This window comes from Argentina silus (genome assembly GCF_951799395.1).
Source record: "Argentina silus genome assembly, chromosome: 12".
NCBI lineage: Eukaryota > Metazoa > Chordata > Actinopteri > Argentiniformes > Argentinidae > Argentina > Argentina silus.
In genome coordinates, this window is record NC_139666.1 from 10,252,663 (window position 1) to 10,275,605 (window position 22,943).

At 44.9% G+C, this 22,943-nt stretch overlaps 1 protein-coding gene across 2 annotated transcripts; it reads right to left on the reverse strand.

Annotated features, from left to right (window-relative positions):
- Nucleotides 1-501: 501 nt before the first annotated feature.
- On the reverse strand, nt 502-22,610 carry LOC310813127 (activin receptor type-1). 2 transcript variants are annotated; one of them, XM_083681983.1, is made up of 12 exons: nt 22,347-22,610; nt 11,206-11,279; nt 10,396-10,650; nt 9,766-10,038; nt 9,204-9,464; nt 7,263-7,468; nt 5,934-6,033; nt 5,181-5,327; nt 4,686-4,961; nt 3,659-3,856; nt 2,543-2,673; nt 502-2,199 (listed from the first exon to the last, which is right to left on the reverse strand). In XM_083681983.1, exons 2-12 carry the CDS (start codon nt 11,270-11,272, stop codon nt 2,065-2,067), a joined length of 2,049 nt encoding a protein of 682 aa, XP_083538109.1. In that variant the 5' UTR covers nt 11,273-11,279; nt 22,347-22,610; the 3' UTR covers nt 502-2,064. The 2 variants fall into 2 exon arrangements, with proteins under 2 accessions (XP_083538109.1, XP_083538110.1); XM_083681984.1 differs by lacking the exons at nt 9,204-9,464; nt 9,766-10,038; nt 10,396-10,650; nt 11,206-11,279; nt 22,347-22,610 and adding an exon at nt 7,987-8,048.
- Nucleotides 22,611-22,943: the final 333 nt, after the last annotated feature.

Here is a 22,943-nt window from a genome sequence, read left to right on the forward strand (position 1 = left end):
GTTCTTCAGAAAAAGAAAAGTGTTGAATCCCAGCAATCTTCAAGTTGTCTGGGCTCCATTGAAGGTTCATGATCATCCAAGGTAGCACATTGTTATATCACGTAATTTACCATGCTCTCAAACTCCAATGCAGAGAGAAAAAACACGTATACAAACACAAACACTAGACATTCACTTGAAGTGCCACCGTTCTCATTGAGCATGAAGACTCCTTCCTGATAATCACAGTCTAAAGTAAGAACATTCTAAAGTGGTATAGAGTACCATGACAACCAACATATCTAGAGATAAACATAGCAACGTTGTATAGAAAACTCCATAGGAGACTGTAAATTGACTTCATATATCCACCACTTGCTATAATCTACACAGAGTTGCAAAGTAAACGAGAAGCATAATTATTCGGTAAACACTGACCTAATACATGAAGCAACAGAGAAACCCCACATCTGGTCATTGTAGGACACTGAAGTGACAGTGTTTTTTATTTCACTGTGGGCATAGATGGAGAAGTCTACGATGACTGTTTAATAATCAATAGCTTCTCACAATAGTCTGTAAGAGATGATCATTCATGAGGCCGGGGTGCCACTGATGTGTCAGACAAAGATCTCTGCCCTTTATCCACCCCATGCCGATTCTAGAATATTAATCTCCGCAGGTAGAATCATTTACCATTCGAGACCAGCTTTATTTGTTTGTCTCCGGCCAAGAGCTCCACTATTCAGCCAGTTCAATTTACAGTCGTTAGGGCACAGCAAGCCGTCTGACATTTCCAAATAAAAATGCATCGCGACATGCCCTGCATACTTTGCTGCATTACATTATGTGTTCATGAACACAAGAAAAAGTTCCTTTGTGCTTTGAGCAGTTCTCTTCTCTGCTGGTGTAGGTCAGTGGGACTAGCAGGTGACCAATACCAAGTCAAGACCCAGGTCTAGTTAGGGGAGACAGAAGAAAGCATGCAGTGTAATGACCATGGCGTATTCTGATGATGAGGGGAAAGCGCCAAACTGTATATAGATGTTGAAACCATGAAACCATTGACAGATGAGACAGATAACATCTATAACATTTTTTTTCTATTTAATTAATAGAAATCACTACTTGATATAACATATTAAAGAAATAAAAAAAAAGGCTGAAGTTTGACTTCAATTACTTGGACAATGCACGCATTAAGACAATATAGCATTACGGGCTTCTTTCTGCTCCTGTATGAATAGAGTTCAGCGTCATCTAGTAAATATTTTATTTGCTCTTTTAGTCGTTTGTTTCAATAAAGCTGATGAAACAAACAAACAAAGAACAGTGTACATAATGTAAAATGCATGGTGATATACAGAGTTTCTACGACAGGGTACGTTTGACAACATCTCTGAAGAGAGGAGAGAGAGGCTTGTAATTGCAGCATAACTCTACAACTCATTGTGTTGGCTAAGTAAGTTAATTGTTATAACATTGTAAAGAGCGATGCAAGAGATGCAGTCAAAGTAAAACTTCACACTCTTTTTTCCCTTGCTCTGGTTACTGTAAAGATATGACGTTTGTGGAGTATAAAACAAAACCTCTTTCTTTTCTTTTTTTGGCAAGTTGTATCATTTTCCAAATGCATTCTTGACAGTGCAAGTGAGGAATGCAAAGACTGCTAGTGCAATTAAAGAGATAAAGCACAGACAACAATGCTAAATGAAATACGTTCAGACATTCCTCAAACTAAAGATGTGTCAAAGAAATTGGTAGCTCTAACAAAACGCAATATACTCAAATGCCCAGGTAACCGTTTCTTCCTTGAAGAACGTGTGGCTAATTACGTTAGCTCCTATGTCTTTAAACAGATAGTCCCCTAATATCCAAGACTATAGGCAGTCTTTTAAATGCCCTGTAAGCCATCTTTGGATGCCAAAATGTGTCCCACCAAGTGTTTCAAAATAAATACAATGTGCTACTATAAGAGCACTGAGCCCGCCAACCAGTCCCTTTTCTCCTCTTGTGTCCTGGCGATGTGTTCGCCTGCTGGACGTCTTAAAAGGCCTTTTGTATGTCTCCCTCCACGAAGAAGCTTCAAATGTCCGCTTTGATTTTATCCAGAGAGTTGTCAATCTTTGTCAGAGTCTTTTTGATGCGTAACGCTGTTAATCTGGCCGATGGGTTCTGGTACCAGCACTCCTTCATAAGTTTAGCGATGGATGTTAAAGTCTGGGAAAATGATGAGAAAAATCAGAGGAAATGTCAACAGAAGGAAACTAATCATCACTTAAACACTATAACTATGAGAGGGAAAGATAATTACTGCCGATGTTGGCATTGTGTTGTATTCAATGGAACTAGGAAATTGGGGAGGTGGTTGGCACACCATGTACAAAATAAAAATGGTAAAATGTGAAGTAGGAGAAATAATTTGCCTGAGCAGCATTCTACCCACATTCACCTGGAGACAGGTTATAAAAGGAGCTGTGTGTGTTGTTCCTATTCTCCATGACAACCCAGTGTATTTGGCCTGCAGTATTCATCTAAGTCTGCCATCCTCTCTACTACTCACTGGGTCTGAGAACCATCTGTTGGGGATGTTGGGTCTCTGTTGGTCCACACACACCACCTTTTTCATGTCTTCGAAGCTGGGGTCGCTGGGAACCGCGTCGTGGAAGGGGGGCTTGTAGTCCTCCACAATGCCTACGTACAGTATAGAGGATGAGAAAAGACACCACACAAAAATATACATGAGATTGCACATATCAGTATTGGCGAGCTCGACTCGACCAGGTTCTTCGGGTTCAAGGTAAAGAGATCTCGTATATGAAGGGGAAAGCACTCACTAGCAATACTCTTCAATTATGTATTGCATTTGCAGCAGGTCAAGAACTGATGCATTTCAGTGTTCAACGGTGAAGTAGGCGAGCGTTGAAACGCGTTCGTTCTCGACCTCTAAAGCAAATGCAATAAATAATTGAACATTAAACATATCAACATGAAAATATCAAACATAGTTAATAGTTCCATACTGCAACATTGGGCAAAAATGTGTCAAAACTGTGTACAAAAGCCATTGGGAGATGCATGGTTACTATGTCTTGCATTGACCAATACCTTAAAATGTGGCCATCTGCCCAGTGCCTACTATAAATAACCATAAAACTATTTAACTGTGAGTAGAGAAAGTGGGATCCATTACAGATAAGACAGCACTGCCTCCTTCCCCAGACCACAGACAGGAGGGGGTGGGGGGTCTGTGTCCGTCACTCAAGTCACACACTCATTTCGTCAATGAGAGGCTTGAAGTCCCAGTCCAATTCATTGGCTCATTCTGCCCACGGTCGATAGAACTTTGTACTTTGCAGGGTGATAAGGACCGGTTTGGTCATTAGATTGCTAAAGACTTGACACCAAGTGATTCCCTCAAGTGTTAAAATCAATCCTCAAAGAGCCCTACATGGGCATTAACTGTTATGTCGTTTTGAGGTTTTATTTGGCAGGTAAGACTATACAGACACATTATTCTAACAAACAATTCTGTATGATGTCAGTTCTATTATATATAGTCCAATGGGTTTAATTTTGTCATATACTTTGTAATATAGTCAGTGCATGTCAACACATTTGGAGGACATTTAATCAATTAATTGTATGAAAGAGTACAGAATAGATGTAGAGTACTGACCGTTGCTAACCGTCCTCCTGGCGATCTCCCACAGGACCAGGCCTAGGGCCCAGATGTCTACTCTCTTGTAGGACTCAAAGCAGTCCATCTGGATGGAGTCGTCCAGAACCTCGGGGGCCATGTATCGTTTGGTACCCACCTTGGGGTTGTTCCCCACATCCAACTCGTTGGTGTCCTGGAAATGCATCACAGCGAGCCCTGAAACAAAAACAAAGTTCTCTTTTAGAACAAAAGTCCATTATGCTATATTACCATGATTGAAAACAAAATCCACATGGATTATATTGTTTATATTGTTCACTGTTGTAAAAAAGGCTATACAAATATATTTGAAAATCAATGACAGGAGATTACAAATAAATCATATCTAAGAAAGAGAGGCAAAATGTTTGTGTTTAGAAAAAGGTATTCAAAGTAAGAATACACTGTCCTCTGGTGGCTCTGAAGAACATGGCCACAGCAAAACAATCAGACAGCTAAGCAATGTTGTCTAAAACAACATTTTATCCAATAAAGATGTTCCCCGACAACATCACAATCTTCTCAGGACAAAAACAACAGAGCAGAACAGCACATAAACAACACCTATATCAGTCTCAGATGAGTTGTTTGAGTAGTCTGAATGAACTGCAGTAGATTAAAGGTCTTTGGAGTGGCTGTCTTGGTTTTTATCAATTGCACAGAGAACATTGTATGTACGATGTGAGTGAGTGGTCCTAATGCGTTTTTGGTTAAGGTTTAAGAGCCACCTGCACTGATGTTCTTGCTCTAATTATCATCAACACAACATGGGGGACAGAGGTAATAGAGTTGGAGTGGTTGATGCCGACATCCTCTCCAGGAGCCTCTTACCAGCAATAGTCAACATAACAAATAAACAGGACATTCTGTCCACCATACAGGTGGGTAATATAACCACTAATATGTGTATCACAACACTTTCACAATACATGTGCTATATATGGACAACCTTTAACCTCTACTAGCTTCAGAACGAGTTCACCGTGGACTGGGCTAGGTTTCTTACCCAGGTCAGCGATGCAGCACTGGCCGTTCTTGTTGACAAGTATGTTTTTGCTCTTGAGGTCTCGGTGGGAGATGGCAGGCTTGCCCTGGGTGCCGAAGATCTCCACATGGAGGTGTGCCAGGCCGCTGGCGATGGAGAGGGCCATGCGCAGGCAGCTGGCAGCGTCCAGGGTGCTCAGCTGCAGATAGTCATACAAGGAGCCCATCTCGTGGAAGTGGGTGATCAGCCACAACTGGGTGCTTGAGTTCCTGGAGGTCATGTCTGAGGCAATGAAGCCTGGTGGTCAAAAACACAAACACGTCAGCATACGTACATATATTGGCACATAGTAAAGACACACACACACACGTACACACACACACAGTGTAGAGAGATTCTTTTTTTCCCTCAAAATCAATATGACAGACATTTGGTCACTAAGCTACACGATAACAACAACAGCCAGCCTGCCAGCTCATGCAGACTTCAGACTGAAGATGGACACAGTGTACCTACCCAGGATGTTCTCATGCCTCAGCAGCACTGTGTTGTAGATCTCCGTCTCTCTGAACCAGGACTTCTCGTCTCTGGAGGAGAAGATCTTCACAGCCACGCTCTCGCCTTGCCACTGGCCACGCCAAACCTCGCCGTACCGCCCCTTACCTAGCAGGGGGAAGCAGAGGAGAGGAGAGAACACAGCCGAAAGCTAGTGTTAACAAAGAGCACGCACGGGTCAGCTCTGAGGACAGGTCTGATATTCTTTGTTTTATGTCGTCAATTCTAATTCAAGGGAATATGTCGACAACGATGTATCGAGATTCAAATGTAAAAGAATCCCTGTTTAAATGGATTTATAAATCGTTTGTAGACCATACACATTACATTTTGTTTTTGGGCATTTTACTCAAGTGTGACCTTTTGCATTTATAACTATATCCCAATAAGACATTACAAATAAACATGTTTAGTAATCATAGTTTTATTGGCAGTTGCTACACTCACACAAATTAAAGTTGTGCAATGTCGGTTTAGGGACTTGGTTGCTGGGAGAATTGCATTCTCAGACGGGCAGGACTCCAAGACAACTCCCAGGGTCATGACACAGCAGTTGTTTTGCAACACAAACCACTAGGTCCAGAGTCCTACAATATGTGCTTGCTTTTCAGTGGTTTGACAGAATCAATGCAATGTACAATGGATGTACTGATCATGCACCTAAACCATAACATACGGCCAATTCTCTGAACAGGCTCTGACGTGGATACTAACCTACACACTCGTTTAACGTGATCTGTCGTGCGACGGTTCTCTGAACGAGGAACGGTAGTCCGGAGCCACTTCCTGATGTGCAGGAATGATCCAGCAAGTCCTGGAGAGAGGAGAAAAAAAAAGAGGAAAAAAGATCAGAACCATCCGGAATTAAGCTGGCCTCAGGATAACCAAGTGGCCCAAACTCAACACAGCATCTGGGATTCAGATGGAAGGCTAATGCAGCCTGTCTTTGATGTGGCACCCGGTGGGGGAGAGGAGTGGGGTGCTCAGACTTAGGGAGGAGCTGTGTGTGTGTGTGTGTGTGTGTGGGTGGGTTAGGGTGTGTGGGGCCACCCTGGAGGAGCAGGCAGAGAGAGCCCCCTGCTGGGTAAACAACAGCAGTCCTTGGGTGATTAGTGAGGGGGCTGGAGATTTGATCTAATCCCCGCGCCAGACTACAAACAGGCGCAATGCTGCTAAGCCTTTTATTTTTGTCTCCTCTCCAGGCCACTGCAATGTACCATGGCGGACACAGGGGGGCAGTGTTTAGCAACAACTTCAACACAGTTTGAGAAAAACAAACTAACAAACAGAGAAAAAAAAAAAATAGAAGTAAAACAAAAAGATGGATACCACAGATGCATAATACAACAGCTGTGTGGAGTCAATTTGGGTAGGCGAGGAATGCTAAATAGAAGCCATAAAATACGATAAGTCATTTTGTCATGAGTTTAACGGTCCTGTTCCGTATGGGGGTAAATCTGGGCCTTATTGTGATGTCTGCCGAGGCAGCAGAATGCAAACAGAGCATTACCATAACCATAATCAGAACAGACTTCTGCTCCCAGGGCGACCGAGCCAGGAGAGCCACATGTGTTTTAGTGAAATGTACTTTTTACAGGCACCACTGTTTCTAATAACTTTTCTCAGGGTGCTGCCAAGCACTTTTTAATTATACTGAAACAAACATTCTGCGGCTGCATATTTGGGGTTTCCGTTGCCAAGTGCTCTGATGGGCTTTGAAAATATCTTGAAAAAGATCCAACGTTGGTAGTGGGAGGAGGAGGAGGAGGAAGGGGGAGAGGAGCACAGTGGGGTGGATGAATTTGAGGCCAAATTGACTGTCTTCATTTCTAAACGATACCAACTTTTGAATATTTAATTCACACACACACACACACACACACACACACACTTTGTGCTCAACATAATAACATGGTTAGCCAATGAATGTGTTTAGTGCTAACCTCTCTAACCACAGGTCCTCACCCACCCAGCCTTGGTATGATGTCCCCCCCCCCCCCCCCCCCCCCCCCCCCCCGCCCCCCTTCTTCCCCAGTCACTCACCGCCAATGTGCTCTCCCCCACATTGGAGGCTATGAGGCCGTCGATGGTGCCATACTCAGCTTCACGCGTCGTCAGCCTCTCCATCTGGTTCTGGTGGATGCGCCGGAACACCAGGATTGCGATGGCCGAGAGGACGATGAGGACTATGATGGGAGCCACGATGACGATGGCCAGGGTGGTCACGCTGTAGTTGGGTAGGTCACCTGCTGAGGGGGGAAGAGAGGACACAGAGAGAGGAGGTGGCAAAGTGTGACTAGTAGCCACATTGGGATAACAGTTTTCATATCGGTTTTTTTGGTCTCTCTCAATGGAGGCCAGACATTATGTCAAATAAGACAGCAACTCAATATTTTTCAAATCCAAACTACTGTATTAAAAAGGTATTCGGTTTAGCCTTCATTCAGCTCAGTCAGGTCAATACAGCTGCCTGGCGTCGACCACAACATTAACCAAAGCCTACTCTTTAAAGAGGCATCATTCAAGGAGAGGCGATGATAATTAGGCATGTTAAAGAAAACATTCCCGCCTTCCCTCCCCCAGCCGCCTGCCCACACCAGACCACACAGATGGAGCCTAGCCTCAGAGCCCCAAGGTTCCAGACCTCCAAGGCTGTGGGGGGAAAACCAACCCCAGGCAGAGAGGCTGAGGTGCACTGCACACACACACACACACACACACACACACACACACACACACACACACACACACACACACGGTGGGTCACCTCCACAAGGCTGCAGGGCCCAGTGCTCGGCCTGAGGATCTAACTACCACACACTCCAAACATTCCGGGGGAAGGACTGCAGAGCCTCCAGCATAGACAATGCTCCCCTTTTCTCCTTTGGATAGTGAACTCTTTCTCTCTCGCATAGCGCTCTCTGAGACTGGAATTCAAAGAAGCTATAACCCAATTCTGGATACAGACACGCACAAAATAAAAACAAGGCTTGGTGACATTTCTGACACGTCCAGTTGGGTTAGTCATTTTATCAAAACAAATGTTTTTCATATCCTGGCTTAGTCTGAGCAGTGATGTAAAATGTTATTGCTTTTCTTATATTTATGCCTGACTTGTAGTCAGGTCGTAAGTGCTCAATGCTAGGAGAACCACAGATTGTAAAAACCCATCAACAAAATACGGATATTTCAGAAATAGCTATATTTTTTTCCATACAGCCACTTCTCTCTTTTTTTATTTTTTTTTAGGGAGGGTGGGGGGGCTTACTGGTATAGCAGTGTCATTGAGGTTCAGAGAACACTGGACGGTGACAAGAGCTGCGCATCCATCCATCCCTCTCAGTCTCCTTTCCCGAGGAAGAGGGGGGGGGGGGGGGGGGGGGGACTCTGCCCTACAGGCCTGTCTCAATCGCTATGACCAACACTGACAGCACAGAGGGGGAAGTAGACCGTGACTAAACAATATTCAAACCTCCCGTCTCTGCTCTCCCTCCGTCCCCGCCAGTTTGGGCCTGTTGAGGTGGCAGTTGGGTGTGACCACAGTCACCGCCACCACTCAGACCTGAAAAGCAGACCAAGCCAACAGCAAAGACAGACAATTTCACGCCCGGAGGCTTCGGCCCCCTTAGTGGAGAAGGGGGGGACGAGCGTCTGTCTACCTTAAAATAGGGGCAGAACTAACTCTTTCAGGCATTCTTAATTGGAGAAGAGGAAACCTTGCTTCTCGTTTGCATTAGGGTTTACAATGAGGCTGATATGGCGGAGAATCATGAATGAATGGGAGAGAGAAGTTGGTTGAAAAGAAATCAGAGAGCCTTGTCAGCATCCCCTTTGTCAATAGGACACCTGCCTCCCTGTGTCAGTGAACCCAGTACAGAAAGCTCATCAATGTCTTACATTCACCCTGGTTCGTTTGCACCACATACATTTCTCCTATTTTCATAGACACAAGACATGTGTGAGGCATTGTGGGTGGTGTAATACCTTGGATAGGCAGAGCCACAGAGATGTTGATGTTACATAGTTGACCGTGGCAACACTCCACTATCTGGTCTCTGGAGGGGGGGGTCTTGCAGGTCATCCTGCTCTGCTCGTAGACCTTGAAGCAGCCCTTCTGGTACACCAGGGCCCCACTGTTGACCGTCAGAGAGGAGAAACACTGGTGGCCCATACAGCGATCCCCAGTACACGAACTCCCCTCACACACACACTCGTGCTCCTTGGCCACAGGCCTCACTTCCCCCTCTGGATAGGAAACAGACAGAGTGATTTTGAGGGGCAGCACATGAGCAAGAGTAGGTCATGATATTTCCTCATTTCTATTCAATGTTATTATACACATATAGTACAAATACAAATCTTTAAAAAAAAGGGTGAAATGGAAGTAGTTTAGAGGGGGGAAATGTCTAAAGTGATGGTATATTTTAACCTACAATCATGCATCAAATGTTCCCTCAAAGTAAGAAGAGCAAGCATTAGAAGGTGCAGGGCATCATGACACCATGTAAGCCTCTGTGAAACCAGACCAACGTAGACATGCTGTTACCTTTGGCTGGCTCTTCCGCGGTGAGGTTCATGTTACACAGGTGCCCCTGGCAGCACTTGACCATGTGGCTCGGCGAGGGGGGCGTGGCACACGTGGCTCTGCCACGCTCGTCATCCTTCAGACAGCCCTTCTGGTGGAGCGCGGCCCCGTCAGTCACCTCCAGAGAGGAAAAACACTGCTGGCCCGTGCAGCGCTCCCCGCCGTTACACACATGCCCCTCACACACACACTCCTGCTCCCTCAAGACCGGTCGCCCTGAGGACACCTCCTCGTCTGTTGGAAACAGAGAGAGAGAGAGAGAGAGAGAGAGAGAGATATGGGGAATTCATGAGAGCTTGCGAAGCAAAATGCAAAAATCTAATCAAATCCAATATTTATGTCGTATATGCCATTTTACAGAAGTACTAAGATGGCATTTACATAAAAAAAACACAAGATGAAAATGTAGTATTATCTAAATCTATGGCAAATCAGCTTAAAACTGGAGGTTGGCCTAAATATGTAATCTAGGAGTGGGTTGTGGAATTGGTTCCATTTCAGGGACTCTACACAACACTACTGCAAAGCCTGTATGCAGGAAATATAGGCAACACCAACAAAGGTGATGATGATTCTAAAATAACGCATCACCTTTCGCTGGTGCTTCCACAGTGACGTTAATGTTACAGAGGTCGCCATGGCAGCACTGCACAATGCGGTCTGGGTATGGGGGGCTTCCACAACTTATGGACCCCTCTCCACTACCCACAACGCAGCCCTTCTGCTGGACGGACGTCCCGTTCTGGGTGTAGAGGGCCGAGAAGCACTGCTGGCCAGAACATCGGTCCCCACCGCGGCATGACGGGCCGTCGCACACACACTCGGATCTGCTCCCGCTCCCCGTATCTGCACAGGGACCACAGGCAGAACAACAGCATTTCTTAGTTGGGGTTGACCATTCATTTCAAAGTTATGTTTACAATATCACAAGACGGCTGATGACTGATGATGATGATGATGATTTCTATTATGGACGGTCATTTCTCAGTTCAATGTTATTATCCTCCTCAGAATGAGAATGCTAGCAGCATCTAGCACAAAGGCGATGCAGAATGTGTCTGTGACAGGGAAAACCCTTATTTCTCAGAGAGCTCTGAAAGCTTTGCACTTGTTACAAAAACAAACACTGAGAGACAACAGGGGAGAGGGAGAGAGGCAGAGGGAACGAGAGAAAGAAAGAGAGAGAAAGCGAGGGAAAGAGACATGGAGAGGGAGGGAGAGAGAGAGAGAGTGCCAAAACATGCCCTTGACATCAAGATTAAGAATCTGTGTAGTATCAGACATGGTCAGCGTGGGGTTAGTGAGTGAAACATTGAATTAGTTAGTGAAGAAAGATTGAATTGGTGTAGCCTAATCTCTAATCTTATCGATGAGAGTAGTCATGTTTTGTCGCCACCTTACCTTCCATGCTGGAAGAGGGTAGAACCAGAAGTATGAAGACCAGGAGAATCATGTCACCATCTATCATTGTAGACCTGGGGGAGACAGAAGAAACATTTTGATTATCATGACATTGTGATGTGCACATTAAACATGGACGTGGTGAAGAATGCCCCGACCAGACATAAAACATTTCACAGTACAGTTGGTTTTTACATAGCACAGAAATGTTCAATAGCATTTATACAAATGCCTTGGTTAGATCGGTTACCTGCACCATATCTGCAAAATATAGCCATTATGTTGTGTGACAGGATGGAAAGAGAGATAGAGAGACAAAGAAATAAAGAGAAAGAGAGAGAGAGAGAGAGAGAAAGAAAGAAAGAAAGAAAGAGCTTGTAGAGATCTAAGAACACTTATACAGAGAGGAATTGTACAGAGAGAAAAAAGACCTTTCCTTGTTTTCAGTAAAAAAAAAAGAGTCAACACCAAGTTTAAAATGCTCAAGTAAAGTGGGTCTCATGCCTTCCTGTTGTCCTGGCAACAAGGCGTTGAGTGGCAAGCAATGGGGAGACTGGTGCTCTCCTATTGGCTGCCCGTGTGTGAGAGAGACAGGCTGCTTGGCAGCGAGGGGAGCAGAGCAGACAGACGCGAGAGGAGGAGGATGAGGAGGAGGGAGGAGGAGGGAGGCGGAGAGGAGCCCAGCGGGGTGGATGAATTTTGGAGGCCAAATAGGATCGTTTAAAAATGAAGACAGTCTAACTCTTCAATATTGAATGTGACTTAAGGCACATCTTCATAAGTGTAATTTATCTCTCGCACACACACACGCCCACACGGACCCATCTTATAAACATGAGATGTGAAGCTTGTTTCCAGCATGTTCATGACATACTAAGCACCGGCCATTATCTCAGCTGTGTGTTTGTATGTGTGTGTGTGTGTGTGTGTGTGTGTGTCTGCCCACTGTTATTCCCCCCCCCCCCCCCCCCCCCCCCCCCGCCCCCACACTCCAAGCCTTTGTGCCCGGCTTCCAGACATAAATGATTAAGCACGTAATGTTAGCATTACCCCAACGGTGGCGTCTGCATGGACCGCTCACACACAGACCACATGCTGCTCCTTTAATCAGAGCACAAAACAGAGGCTGCCACTGAGAGATAATCAGGGGCTCTGTCTGAGCAGTGCGGGCCAGGGAGCGTTGGAGCGAGGGGCAGGACAGAGGAGGGCACCCAGGGGGCAGAGGAGTATGGCCAGGGGGCAACCAGAGGGCAGGGGGACAGAGAGGGGGTGGGGAGGGCTAGTGGGGAGACAGGCGGGGGCAGGGGGCAGGAGGACAGGGCACAGAGGAGTAAGAGGGACAATGATGAGACGTCGAGGGGACAGGGTGGTACAATATGGTCACAGTGAAAACATTGGTTCCAACATTAGGGTACAGTTGGGTGGCATAAAATGACACGGTTCATCCCAAGTACCCCTTTTTACAAGATAAGCTGAAGGCCCTTTATCTCTCTCCCTGACAGATCGATAACTCTCCTCAATTAACTACCCAGTGCATCTCATGAGCCTCCACTTAATGTGCTCAATCAGTTGAAGTAAATGGAGTGTTTCATTCTCCTCTGCGTTTATCGCCCTCATCTGAGCATTTCATAAATCTCTCTTTCTCTCTAATCTCGAGATGAAGCTTGTAAAAGGCTAACAAGCAGTGTACAACCAAACCCCATTCACACCGAAACTGGTGTAACAAATGCCCAGGCAAAATCATCTGTCCTCTGTTTTGACATGGACAACAGACACCCATTCCTAAAGGTGAATAGCTAGCTACCCAGGCCTGGCAGACTGATGCAGTAGACCATAGCCTTGCTGCTGAGGGTTTAACAGGTTGGTCCTGATATTCGAGACCTCAGCTGGGATCATCAGAGGTAGAGTCAGACAGGGCGAGCATCTGCAGAACACGTTGAGCAGAGCTACAGTTTTTGAGGAGCTGTGTGTGCGTCCTCTGTCCCTGCATATTGAATTCTCTGGCAGTGCGTGCTAACAGAGCTGAAATCCTGCCAGGGATGTGTGTGTGTGTGTGTGCTCCCTCTCTCTTCCCCTGTCTCAGAGAGGTCGGGCAGTTCTTGTTGGTTGCCATTTTCTGTGTCTCAGGCTAGTATCTTGTATCACTATAACAGTTGGCTAAGGGAGGGATAAAACACAAGAGGGGAGATCAAATACAAATCGCCCTCTAAAGCACATAAGCAGAGGATTGGGGAAGTGGGGGTGGAGAAAAGGGGGAGGGGGGGGGGGGTGGCTAGAGGGAAAGCTATGCTGAGATGTTGTCTTTGATGACCATGTTGACCAAAACAAAGCAGTGGTCAAATTGTGGTCGAGGAGAGAGATCCAGTTATCGCCGTTCTCTTTCCACTGCTCACCAGAGGGCCCTCTTGAAAAGCACCCATCTAAGAAGTAAAGCAGAGCTTAAGGTGGTTAGCTAGAAACCATTCAAATGTCCCTGCTCTTTCCAGTACCCTGAATGCTACATTTGTTTCAGCAAAGACATTTCAGTGTGTGACCTGCACATCAAATATTTGGTTTGACTCAGCTTATCAGACTATTATTATTAGATGATTAGATGTTTTCACTCTAAGTATAGGCGGAATCACTGATAACCAAATTATGTTTATACTAACAAACAGTGCAGGGTACTAAAGCCTAGCTTAAACACCAGATAGGTGGATGATGCTACAGTATAATATTTTGGTGAGATCTGAGATCTGCCTTGGGCAGGGAGCCCTGCAGGAGCTGCTGAGTCATCAGGCTGCCGAGCTGGGAGACAGGAGGTGTCTGAGCTGGCAGCCTGGCTCACTGGCACAGTTGCCATGGCGCAAAATAGCCCAGGCACCAGGGGAGCCGCGGGGAGCCGCGGGGGAGATGGAGCAGAGCCGGGCAGATCTGGGCAGAGCTGCCCCAGTCTTGGGCCTGCTTCAGGGGCCCTAGTCACACCGTGCATGTCCCAGTCCCAGGCTTGAGTCAGCGAGCGTGACACCAGGGACACACAGATGGTCCGCTGCTAGGTGGAAGTTGGTGCGACACTGAGCTGAGGGCAAACGAACCCCCTCTGCAGCTTCACCTCACATTCACACAACAACACACCGTATTCAGCAGGGGCAGCCTCTGCTTACGGCCAAACAAATAAGTGTGTCAGAGGCTAAGAAACATATCAGACGTGTAAGGTATACTGTACACGTTGTACTCTATGAACTGGCTGGTGAAACTAAAGAGTGTACCAGGAACAGCCTCGGTTATATTGTAATAGTTGTTTCTATAATACAAAAGTGTAATGTCTCTTACTTGGTTTAGTGTCATTTGCAAATGCTGTTTGTTGGCTCCTCTTTTTCTTTGGAGGGTTATTTGGAAGAACATTCAGCTCTCATAATTTCTTAAACAAATTGCAGGCCATGACAGGCGTGTTCCAGTACATGGACAATGAAAACGACAATAAATAGACCAGGGCTGTAGAAGGTAATCCCACAATCAAATAGTACTTGCAAAACCTTCAGTATTTTGAGGACATTGTGGGAGCGGGGAAGATAAGCTTCCAGTCAAACAAAACAACAGAACTGCAAAAGAAAGGCCTGTACCTCACAAATACTCTAGAGTCGAGCTTCAAATCAAGTGCATTGCAAGGACAACTTTTGTCCTGCCTGGGCTGGCACAGTCAGTTTAACTCATCGCCTATGATTAATCATTGTTTTTGTTGTTGCTTTTCTCCTGGCATTAATTTGCATATTTATACACCGCTTGCACTGCCATTTAGGCACATAACACTTTGAGAATGTGTCACTGTACCACAAACACACACATTTATAAAAAAATAAAAAAAAAATAAAAAAAAAAAAAGCCAACTTTGATGAAAAATCTGTGGAGACCACTCAGTCAGTAATGCTAAACAGTTGAGAGAATTCAGGCCTGAAGACAACTCTGCCATGCTAATTAATTATGATACGGTCGACGGATAACAACTTGGGGGGGGGGGGGGGGGGGGGGGTTGCTATAATCACACTGAATCTGTTCATTGGAGGCAAACACTCATTAACCTATGGAGATCCCGACCCCCCACCCCCCCTTACCAGAGGCCTCATCAAATGGCAGATTAAAAGAGATAAGGTGAAAAGCCTCAATACTCCTGGCCTGGGCCTATCTCTCCAGGGCTTCACTCAGCCGCCGCCCCTCTCTCACAATGTAAGGAATGTAATCAAATGCAAATGCTCTCCTCTCGCCTTGGTGAGGAACACTTCAGGTTTTTGTTCCTGGACATGGTCCAGTACAGGGGCATTTCTGATACACATGCATTCAGTTCATTTGTAATCAGAGACAAAAGATGTTTTTCTTTAAGCTGTACTTTTTCCACCAACTCTAGCTCTAGACTAGACAACGGTCAGACCCCACCCCATTCTGTTTCTATTCAGATCCATCTTCAAAGTATGATAAAGGTAGATCTCCTTTCAGACAACACAGAATACCCTAGGACAGTGTTTTTCAACCTTTTTTGAGCCACGGCACATTTTTTACATTGGAAGAATCTTGCGGCACACCACCAACCAAAAATGTTACAAAATGACACTCTGTAGCCTGATACAGTATATATAATTACAATATTAGTCTCTAATGGCATCTCCATCCACAAAACGCACATTGGCCAAGAGCTGAGAATGTCCACTAATATCCGTAGACTCATCAAGTTGCAACGCAAATTTCCTACTGATGCGTATCTTTCCCAAAACATGACTTTCGATGTCTGTACACATGTCATCAATACGCCTGGCAATTGTGTATCTGAGAGCGGGACTTTAGCTATGTCTTTAACCGCGTCAGGGCCGAGCATCTCGTTGACAATGGCTTTGCAGGCAGGTAGTATTAATGTCTCTGCCACAGAGTGGGACTTTTTTAATTTAGCTACGAGTTCAACAACTAGGTAACTAGCTTTGAGGGCTTTCTCATTTACCTTTGTGGTTTTTCTCATAAATGTTGCCTGTTTCTCTGTGTTTTCACGCAGGCGAACAAAATAGTCCATCGGCTTGTTTTGAAGCGACCCCGGTGAAAGTAAATCCGAACGAAAGATAGCTTTCGCTGTATTGCCTCGAGCTCACCGTCTTTGCTTTCTTTTTACCACCACTCATACTAGGGCCTGGTACTTCACCTGGGTCAGAATCTTGTCCAGGGCCCAGTTCGGAGTTTGCATTTTTCCTTTTTAAAAACTTCTCCATCACTGTCACCACGACCTGTCGCATGCGTCACTAATTCTCTTGTCTCTAAGAAGGAACGAGGCAACTAGCTACCTGCTGCCACCCGGACGAATATTACATTACTCTGCCAGTCACTATATTACAGCACAGACACTCGACAATGGCATTTTATTTGCAGATAATAATTAATAAATGTTAATAATAAAAAAAAGTGAAATTGGATAATTTCTCACGGCACACCCAACGATGATCTCACGGCACACTAGTGTGCCGCGGCACAGCGGTTGGGAAACGCTGCCCTAGGATATGGATCTGGACAAATGACTGTTTTCATGACAAATTTTTCCACATTGAGAACAGCACGTACTTGGATTGCCTCAAATGCAGCAGAGGATCTGAGAGGGGACCGTAACAATATATTTCAGCATGACAGGTAACACTCAGCTCCCTCAATCTGACACACAGAGCGAGAAAGAAAGTTTTAAAAAAAACTGTTTCGGCATAACAGATCTTAAATATTTCAAGCATAGAATGGATTCCTTAAATCATCAACAATAGAACAAAGAAGTTGCTCGGACGAACCAATGGCGATCAGTCTAGTTGAAGGTTTATGGCGTTGTGAAGGCAGCATATTGATGGCCATAGTAAACTGCACCAAGTAGTCACCATGGTGGCACTCAAACCTTTGCTGTTGGACCACCATCACAACACTCAAACCAGTCAATTCAAACACAGTCTTTATGACCTTTAACAATGTTTGCAGTACGTGGAATGCACAAACATTCTCCCACAAAATGACCCTCTGACAAAGTTCAGTGCTCTGGAATGACACTACTTCCCAAAGAGCACCTTGATTTGTATCCCAGAACTCCTTGTTCCACACATCCCTTCCTTATGACCCGATTGGTCACAATGGAAGAATATACCATCAAGGATCCAAGAGGCCCCATTAAGCCTCTAAAGTTACGATATGCTAGCAACTGAAGAGTCATGGGCGACTTCACCCAGCAAAAGGAATTTCAATCCATTGCTATTGATTATGTGTCCTGTGGCTGAAAGTGAGCTTTGTGTTTGAGAGTAGACTTAGCAGGATCAGTCTACTCCTCACACATTACCCCCACCACCACCCCAGTACTGGTCTATCTTCCATCCATCTCACACTGTGAGTAACAGAGCACCACTGTTTTGGACAATCACATCCTACTGCCAATGGAGGTTTTATGGCTTGGGTTTCCTGATCTTCCTGAGAGGGAAGTCTTCTCAAGAGTGGGACTGACAACCCATGTTCAATTGTTCTTATATTTGCATGGGAGCAGAATAGTCAGGGTTGGTTGGTGACCACTTTTTGTTGTAAAAAAAAAAGTCCTTGTCCAATACAATTTTATCTTTGAAAATAGCAGATGGGATCTGGTTATAATTCATGATTACAATATGGGAATATTATGGCATTTCAAGAGATGTTAGGTGACAGAGGCTATTCATGAAAGTAGCACCCACTCTGGTAAAGCCAGAAACACCATCAAGAGGTTACTAGTGTAGTTTTCTAGTCTCCTTACTACATTTGAGCCTAATCGTGCAGACAAAGCCAAAGCATGACTGGAAACAAACAACAGCATCACAAAATGGAAGTCAAAGGGGGAACAAAATGATATTACATTAATTGAACTGCAGAGCACCATAAATGCACATACAGTATGCTTGATTGGTGGGAGTAAGTAATGTCAGTCTTTAGGCGTAAATTGCTTGGGCCCTCTCTAACCTCATGTAATGAAATACTGTAGATGTGATACTCTAGTCTTTACACCATGCCAAAAATGACATCCCATCTTAAACTGTCATCAGCATATTCAAGAAACCATAACAAAGGTCTACTACAACACAGCCCTACATGCTCATCAACATAGGCGACCTCTTATGAAGCACATTTGAACTTTCAAAACATCGACTTAGGGTAAAGGCATCTTCAGAGGAACTAAATTCAAGTCACAAATCAAGTGATGAAGCAGAGATCACAGAGCAATGAGCTCAGACAGACACAACCAAAACCAAACCCTGGGAATGGGGAGCTTGGGGGAGGCAGCAACCAAGCCATAACTTTCCCACCCTAAAAGCTGAGCAATAAGAGCGCTGAAGCGAGTGAAGCACTCATAAAATGTGTATTGCAGACTGTCTCCAGTGCAGTCTCAGGGTAAGGGGAGAGAGAGAGAGAGTGTCAGGAGCACTGCGGATCTGTGTGTCTGTGTCTGCGTAGACAGCAGACTCCAGTCTCCTCTCTCCACTTGCCTTTCACCCACATTTGCACAGAGAATAGCAGAAATCAATAACCCACTGGAGAGAGAGCCACCACAGGCAGGGGAACCAACCAACCCTGGCAGCAGTAGACACTGAAGTAGGACGAAAGTCTGGCTGAGGCACAGTCTCTCTCTTTCTGACTTCCTGTCTCACACTGAGGCTGCAGTAGTGCCCGCTGGTCCCAGACGACTCCACTCATCGTGATATGTTTCGGCTGCACAAGGCTTATGACTATTAAAGGCTCAAGGATTTTGACTAAAAATAACATGCAGACAGAGGGACCCATCCTATAAAGCAGCAGTGAACAATGAGGGAGAAACAGGCAAAGCAACAACAACAACAACAACAACACACATGCTGTGTGCCTCCTTAGCAGCCTGCTGCCTAAACTAATGCCAGGTCCACTGCTAATCCACACAGAAAACTAAAAGCACAACTTACTGGCATGTCAGTGTGCGCGCACACACACACGCGCACAGACACACACACACAGTCGGCAGCGCCAGTCTCGCAGCTGATGGGTCCTTAAAGAGATTGCTGCTCCGTCGCTGGAGTCTCTGCCAAGTCCTGCCCCCCTCTCTCTCTCTCTCTCTCTCTCTCTTTCCCTCACACTTGTCCCTCTCTCTCTCCGTCTCCTTCCTACTCTCTCTCCCTCTCTCACACACAAGCATATTCATACACACAGACATAGACAGTGACGCACACCTCCTCCTCCTCCCTCCCACCTGGTTTGAGAGCCACCTACACAGCGGCAGAGCCCCTGAGCCCCAGACTCCTGCTCAGACTCGAAGCCGTCCGTCTCCGAGCATGGCGCAGTCTGTTGTTAATGACAGAGTCTGTAACCTGATCCTCCCGCAGGGGCTCTCTGAGCAAGCGCTTCCCTCTCCCTCTGCTCTCGCATTGTTCCAGCCCATACTGCCAGCTGCTTCTGACAGCCAAATTACTGTGCATAGAGAAATGATTGCTGTCTGAGGACTATTTTTCCCTTTCTCCCTCTCTCTTCGCTGCCTCTGCTTTTCTGAAAAGCTTGGGCCTCTGTGGGGAAATTATACACTTTCTGGTCCCCTGAAAGAGCAGCTGCAGAACGGGTCTGCTGAGGAGAGGCCAACCTATCTGCTCAGATTGAAGTGGATGTAATGTGAAAATAATTACTTGGATTAGGTTTACGAGCAAGAATTTGACATCATCTGTTCAAAGTCAAAACAATTTACTTAACAGTCTGATAGGTCCCTAACTAGACTTCCATGAAATGAAACAACACACAATACAACATAAGGTTATGTGGCTGGTGGCTTTTGCTCAGGTAGGAACCCTGAATAGGTTTACAGCTTATGAATCAACAGCCTCAAGAGATTTGTTTTATTACCCACAGTGAATCTCAAAATTAATTGTAGCCATGTACAGTTCAGCTCAATATTCAACATGGACACTAAAGTACAGGGCTAGGGTTAGGGTATTAAGTACAGGGGTATGACAGATACTAATAATAGAAAATGTTACTAGATTATGTTTCAGCCGTAGGATCCGTTGAGCTTATTCTCTTACTGTTGGTGCCTGGGTACTTGCAAAAGTTATTAATCTAAAATTCCACAAATAACATGTTTAGTGACAAGAGTTGATATTAAAAGTAATATCTGATATTAAAAAAGTAAACTTTGTTGTTCCACCATCCACAAAGCCTTCCAAACCCATTGTTATGAATGTTGAGAATGCTTTGTTATCTGTGAAAGATAGTTTTCCAATTGTGCTTCAGCTCTGAGGAGTACCAGTGGTTCTCACAATATTCCCAAATGTGTCACTGCCACAAAGCTAAGCTATGACTTTGTCATGACACTGGAAAAAGAGAGCTAATCAGAGCCTGTAATAATGGGTGAGTGGTCCTGATCAAGTCAGACCAGTCACCTCGGCTGAACAGAGCAGGAGCCTTGAGCACCCCTTGAGTCTGACCCATGTCTCTGTCCAGACTGACTGACGTCCTGCTATCTGACCGCTATCAGCAGACTCCCAAGACGTGAGTCACTGAGCTCACCAGGCGCCCACAAAGACAGCATGACCTTAGTGAGAGGCATGGAATCAGCTATACCCTACTGAGACACTGTCCAGATCACCAATCCACCATTTACACTTCTCCATTAGTAGGTACAAACAAGCCTACATTGCAGCTTGAAACTACATTTCTCAGAGTACTTTGACTTCGACCCAATATTGATGCCAGTCAAAGACATGCCCATTGCAGTGATCAACACTCCATTGTGTATTCCAAACTGTCTAGTAGTCCATGAGATGATTCACCCACCACAATACACACATCACAATGTCAACGGTAGGGCAGTCGCTCATCAGCATAAAAAAACCCCACAATGTTCAAGGTTCAAGCTGCTAGGCATGCCTGCCTCAATACATTAAGATGATCTTATATAGTCACCACTAACCTGATTAGTCACATCAGACAGACTAGCATCACCATAACCTAATGACTAATTTATACATGTAACCTTGAATACTGCATGTTGACACACAGCACATACAGGAGGTTGCCTGGTGCCTATGGCATAAAAGAGTATGATTTGTTTCATCAACTAGAATCAACTGATTATCAACATTGGCACTGACACCCTGATGTAGTCTGAATACCTGTTTCATAAAGTGAAGGACATCTGATAACAATGAGTTGAATGTGATGCCATTTTAAGGCTTTGGTAAAACTCAGACTTAAATTATTTCCCACCTCACTTATTCAGAAAACTAATTAATCAAGGCAAAACAATGTAATGGTTTTTTTAACCATCATACAATGAAGTGTGAACCTTTTCGGGTGGTTCTTTGTATATTCACCATTTACGATGGGGCTTCTCTTGAAACAATTTAGGAAGAAAATATATTGGGAATATTGATGCTTTGTGTGCAATGTTCAGATATGAACGAGTGCAGGAGTCAGCAATTTAGCCTTGATTCTTCAGCTCTCTTTTGATGAAACCACACAAGACAGTAAACTGAGAATCATCAGGTAATCAATGTGTTCGCCAATGTCGTTAAATATTTATAGTTGGCTCGCCCCCCTCTCGGGCAACAAGGACTATTGTGATGCTTATTGCCCAGCGTGGGATTGATGGAGACACACGATCAAGCAAGAGCGATGCCCCCAACAAAGTCTACATGACAAAGAGATACTAACAAAGTGACAACTGGTTGCAATTTTGCGCCAACGATTGACTGTAACTCTAAGCTTCAATAATAGCCGCCATGGAAATACACTGCAAATGCAAGCCCAGAACACTTCCCAAACCCCTAATTTTACCGTTTCCCCATATATTTACTCAAGTTTGTCAAGTAATGTGTATCTGATTCATTAACTTACTGTAAACTGTAACCAAACATTAGTATGCAAAGGTTCATCATCATAGTCTACCTTTTGCATCGTTTATTTTCTTATTTTCCCAACATTGAAAGGAAGTAAATAATTGTGAAGAGAAACACACTGGGTTGAGTTGACGGGTCGAATTCTTTGTGAGAGAGCCATAAACTTGTGTGCCACTTTTCAAGATAGGAAACCAACAATGATAGCCTCTTGGGGGCTATATCTGTATCGTTTGAAAGGACATTTGTGATGCATCTCAAAATTCCTGTAATAAATCAACTTACCTTGCATAAACTTGAGAAGTGCTTTGGGCGTACCGCAGTTTAATGCTTACAGCACAAGTCAAACTACTCAGCCATCTCTCGAAAATTCACCGACAATACCCTATTTGTTTTGCAGTCTTTAAAAAGAAAGGCTCCAGTTTCAGCCGTCATTGCCCTTCCTCGACTTGGGCACAATGTTACAGATTCACTAAATCCTCAAAGTCCAAAGTGAATACAAAGTTGCAATAACTTCGCCAACGTTCCTGAAGCTTAGGTGTTCTTCACTCGATATTCACACGGAGTACGCTCTGGCAAACCCTAGGAGGAAGTAGCCTTGAAACTCACTGTAATTAGAGGACCATTACCACATCATTTCCTCTGCGCATATTCCCACACCAGCCACCTGGAGACGGAGGCAGCAGCTACCTAAGACCATTTGAAATGCATTAATTTTCAATCTTTCAATAGGCACAATTAATCAATCATGTCATTCAAACATCAACAGCAGGCTATTGTCTATGTCTGCATTCCACAACAAAATTGGTTCTTCTAACATTTGATCAGTGCAGCGTCAGGGCCATGTAAACGATACTTTACCTCTGCATAAATAAACGAATT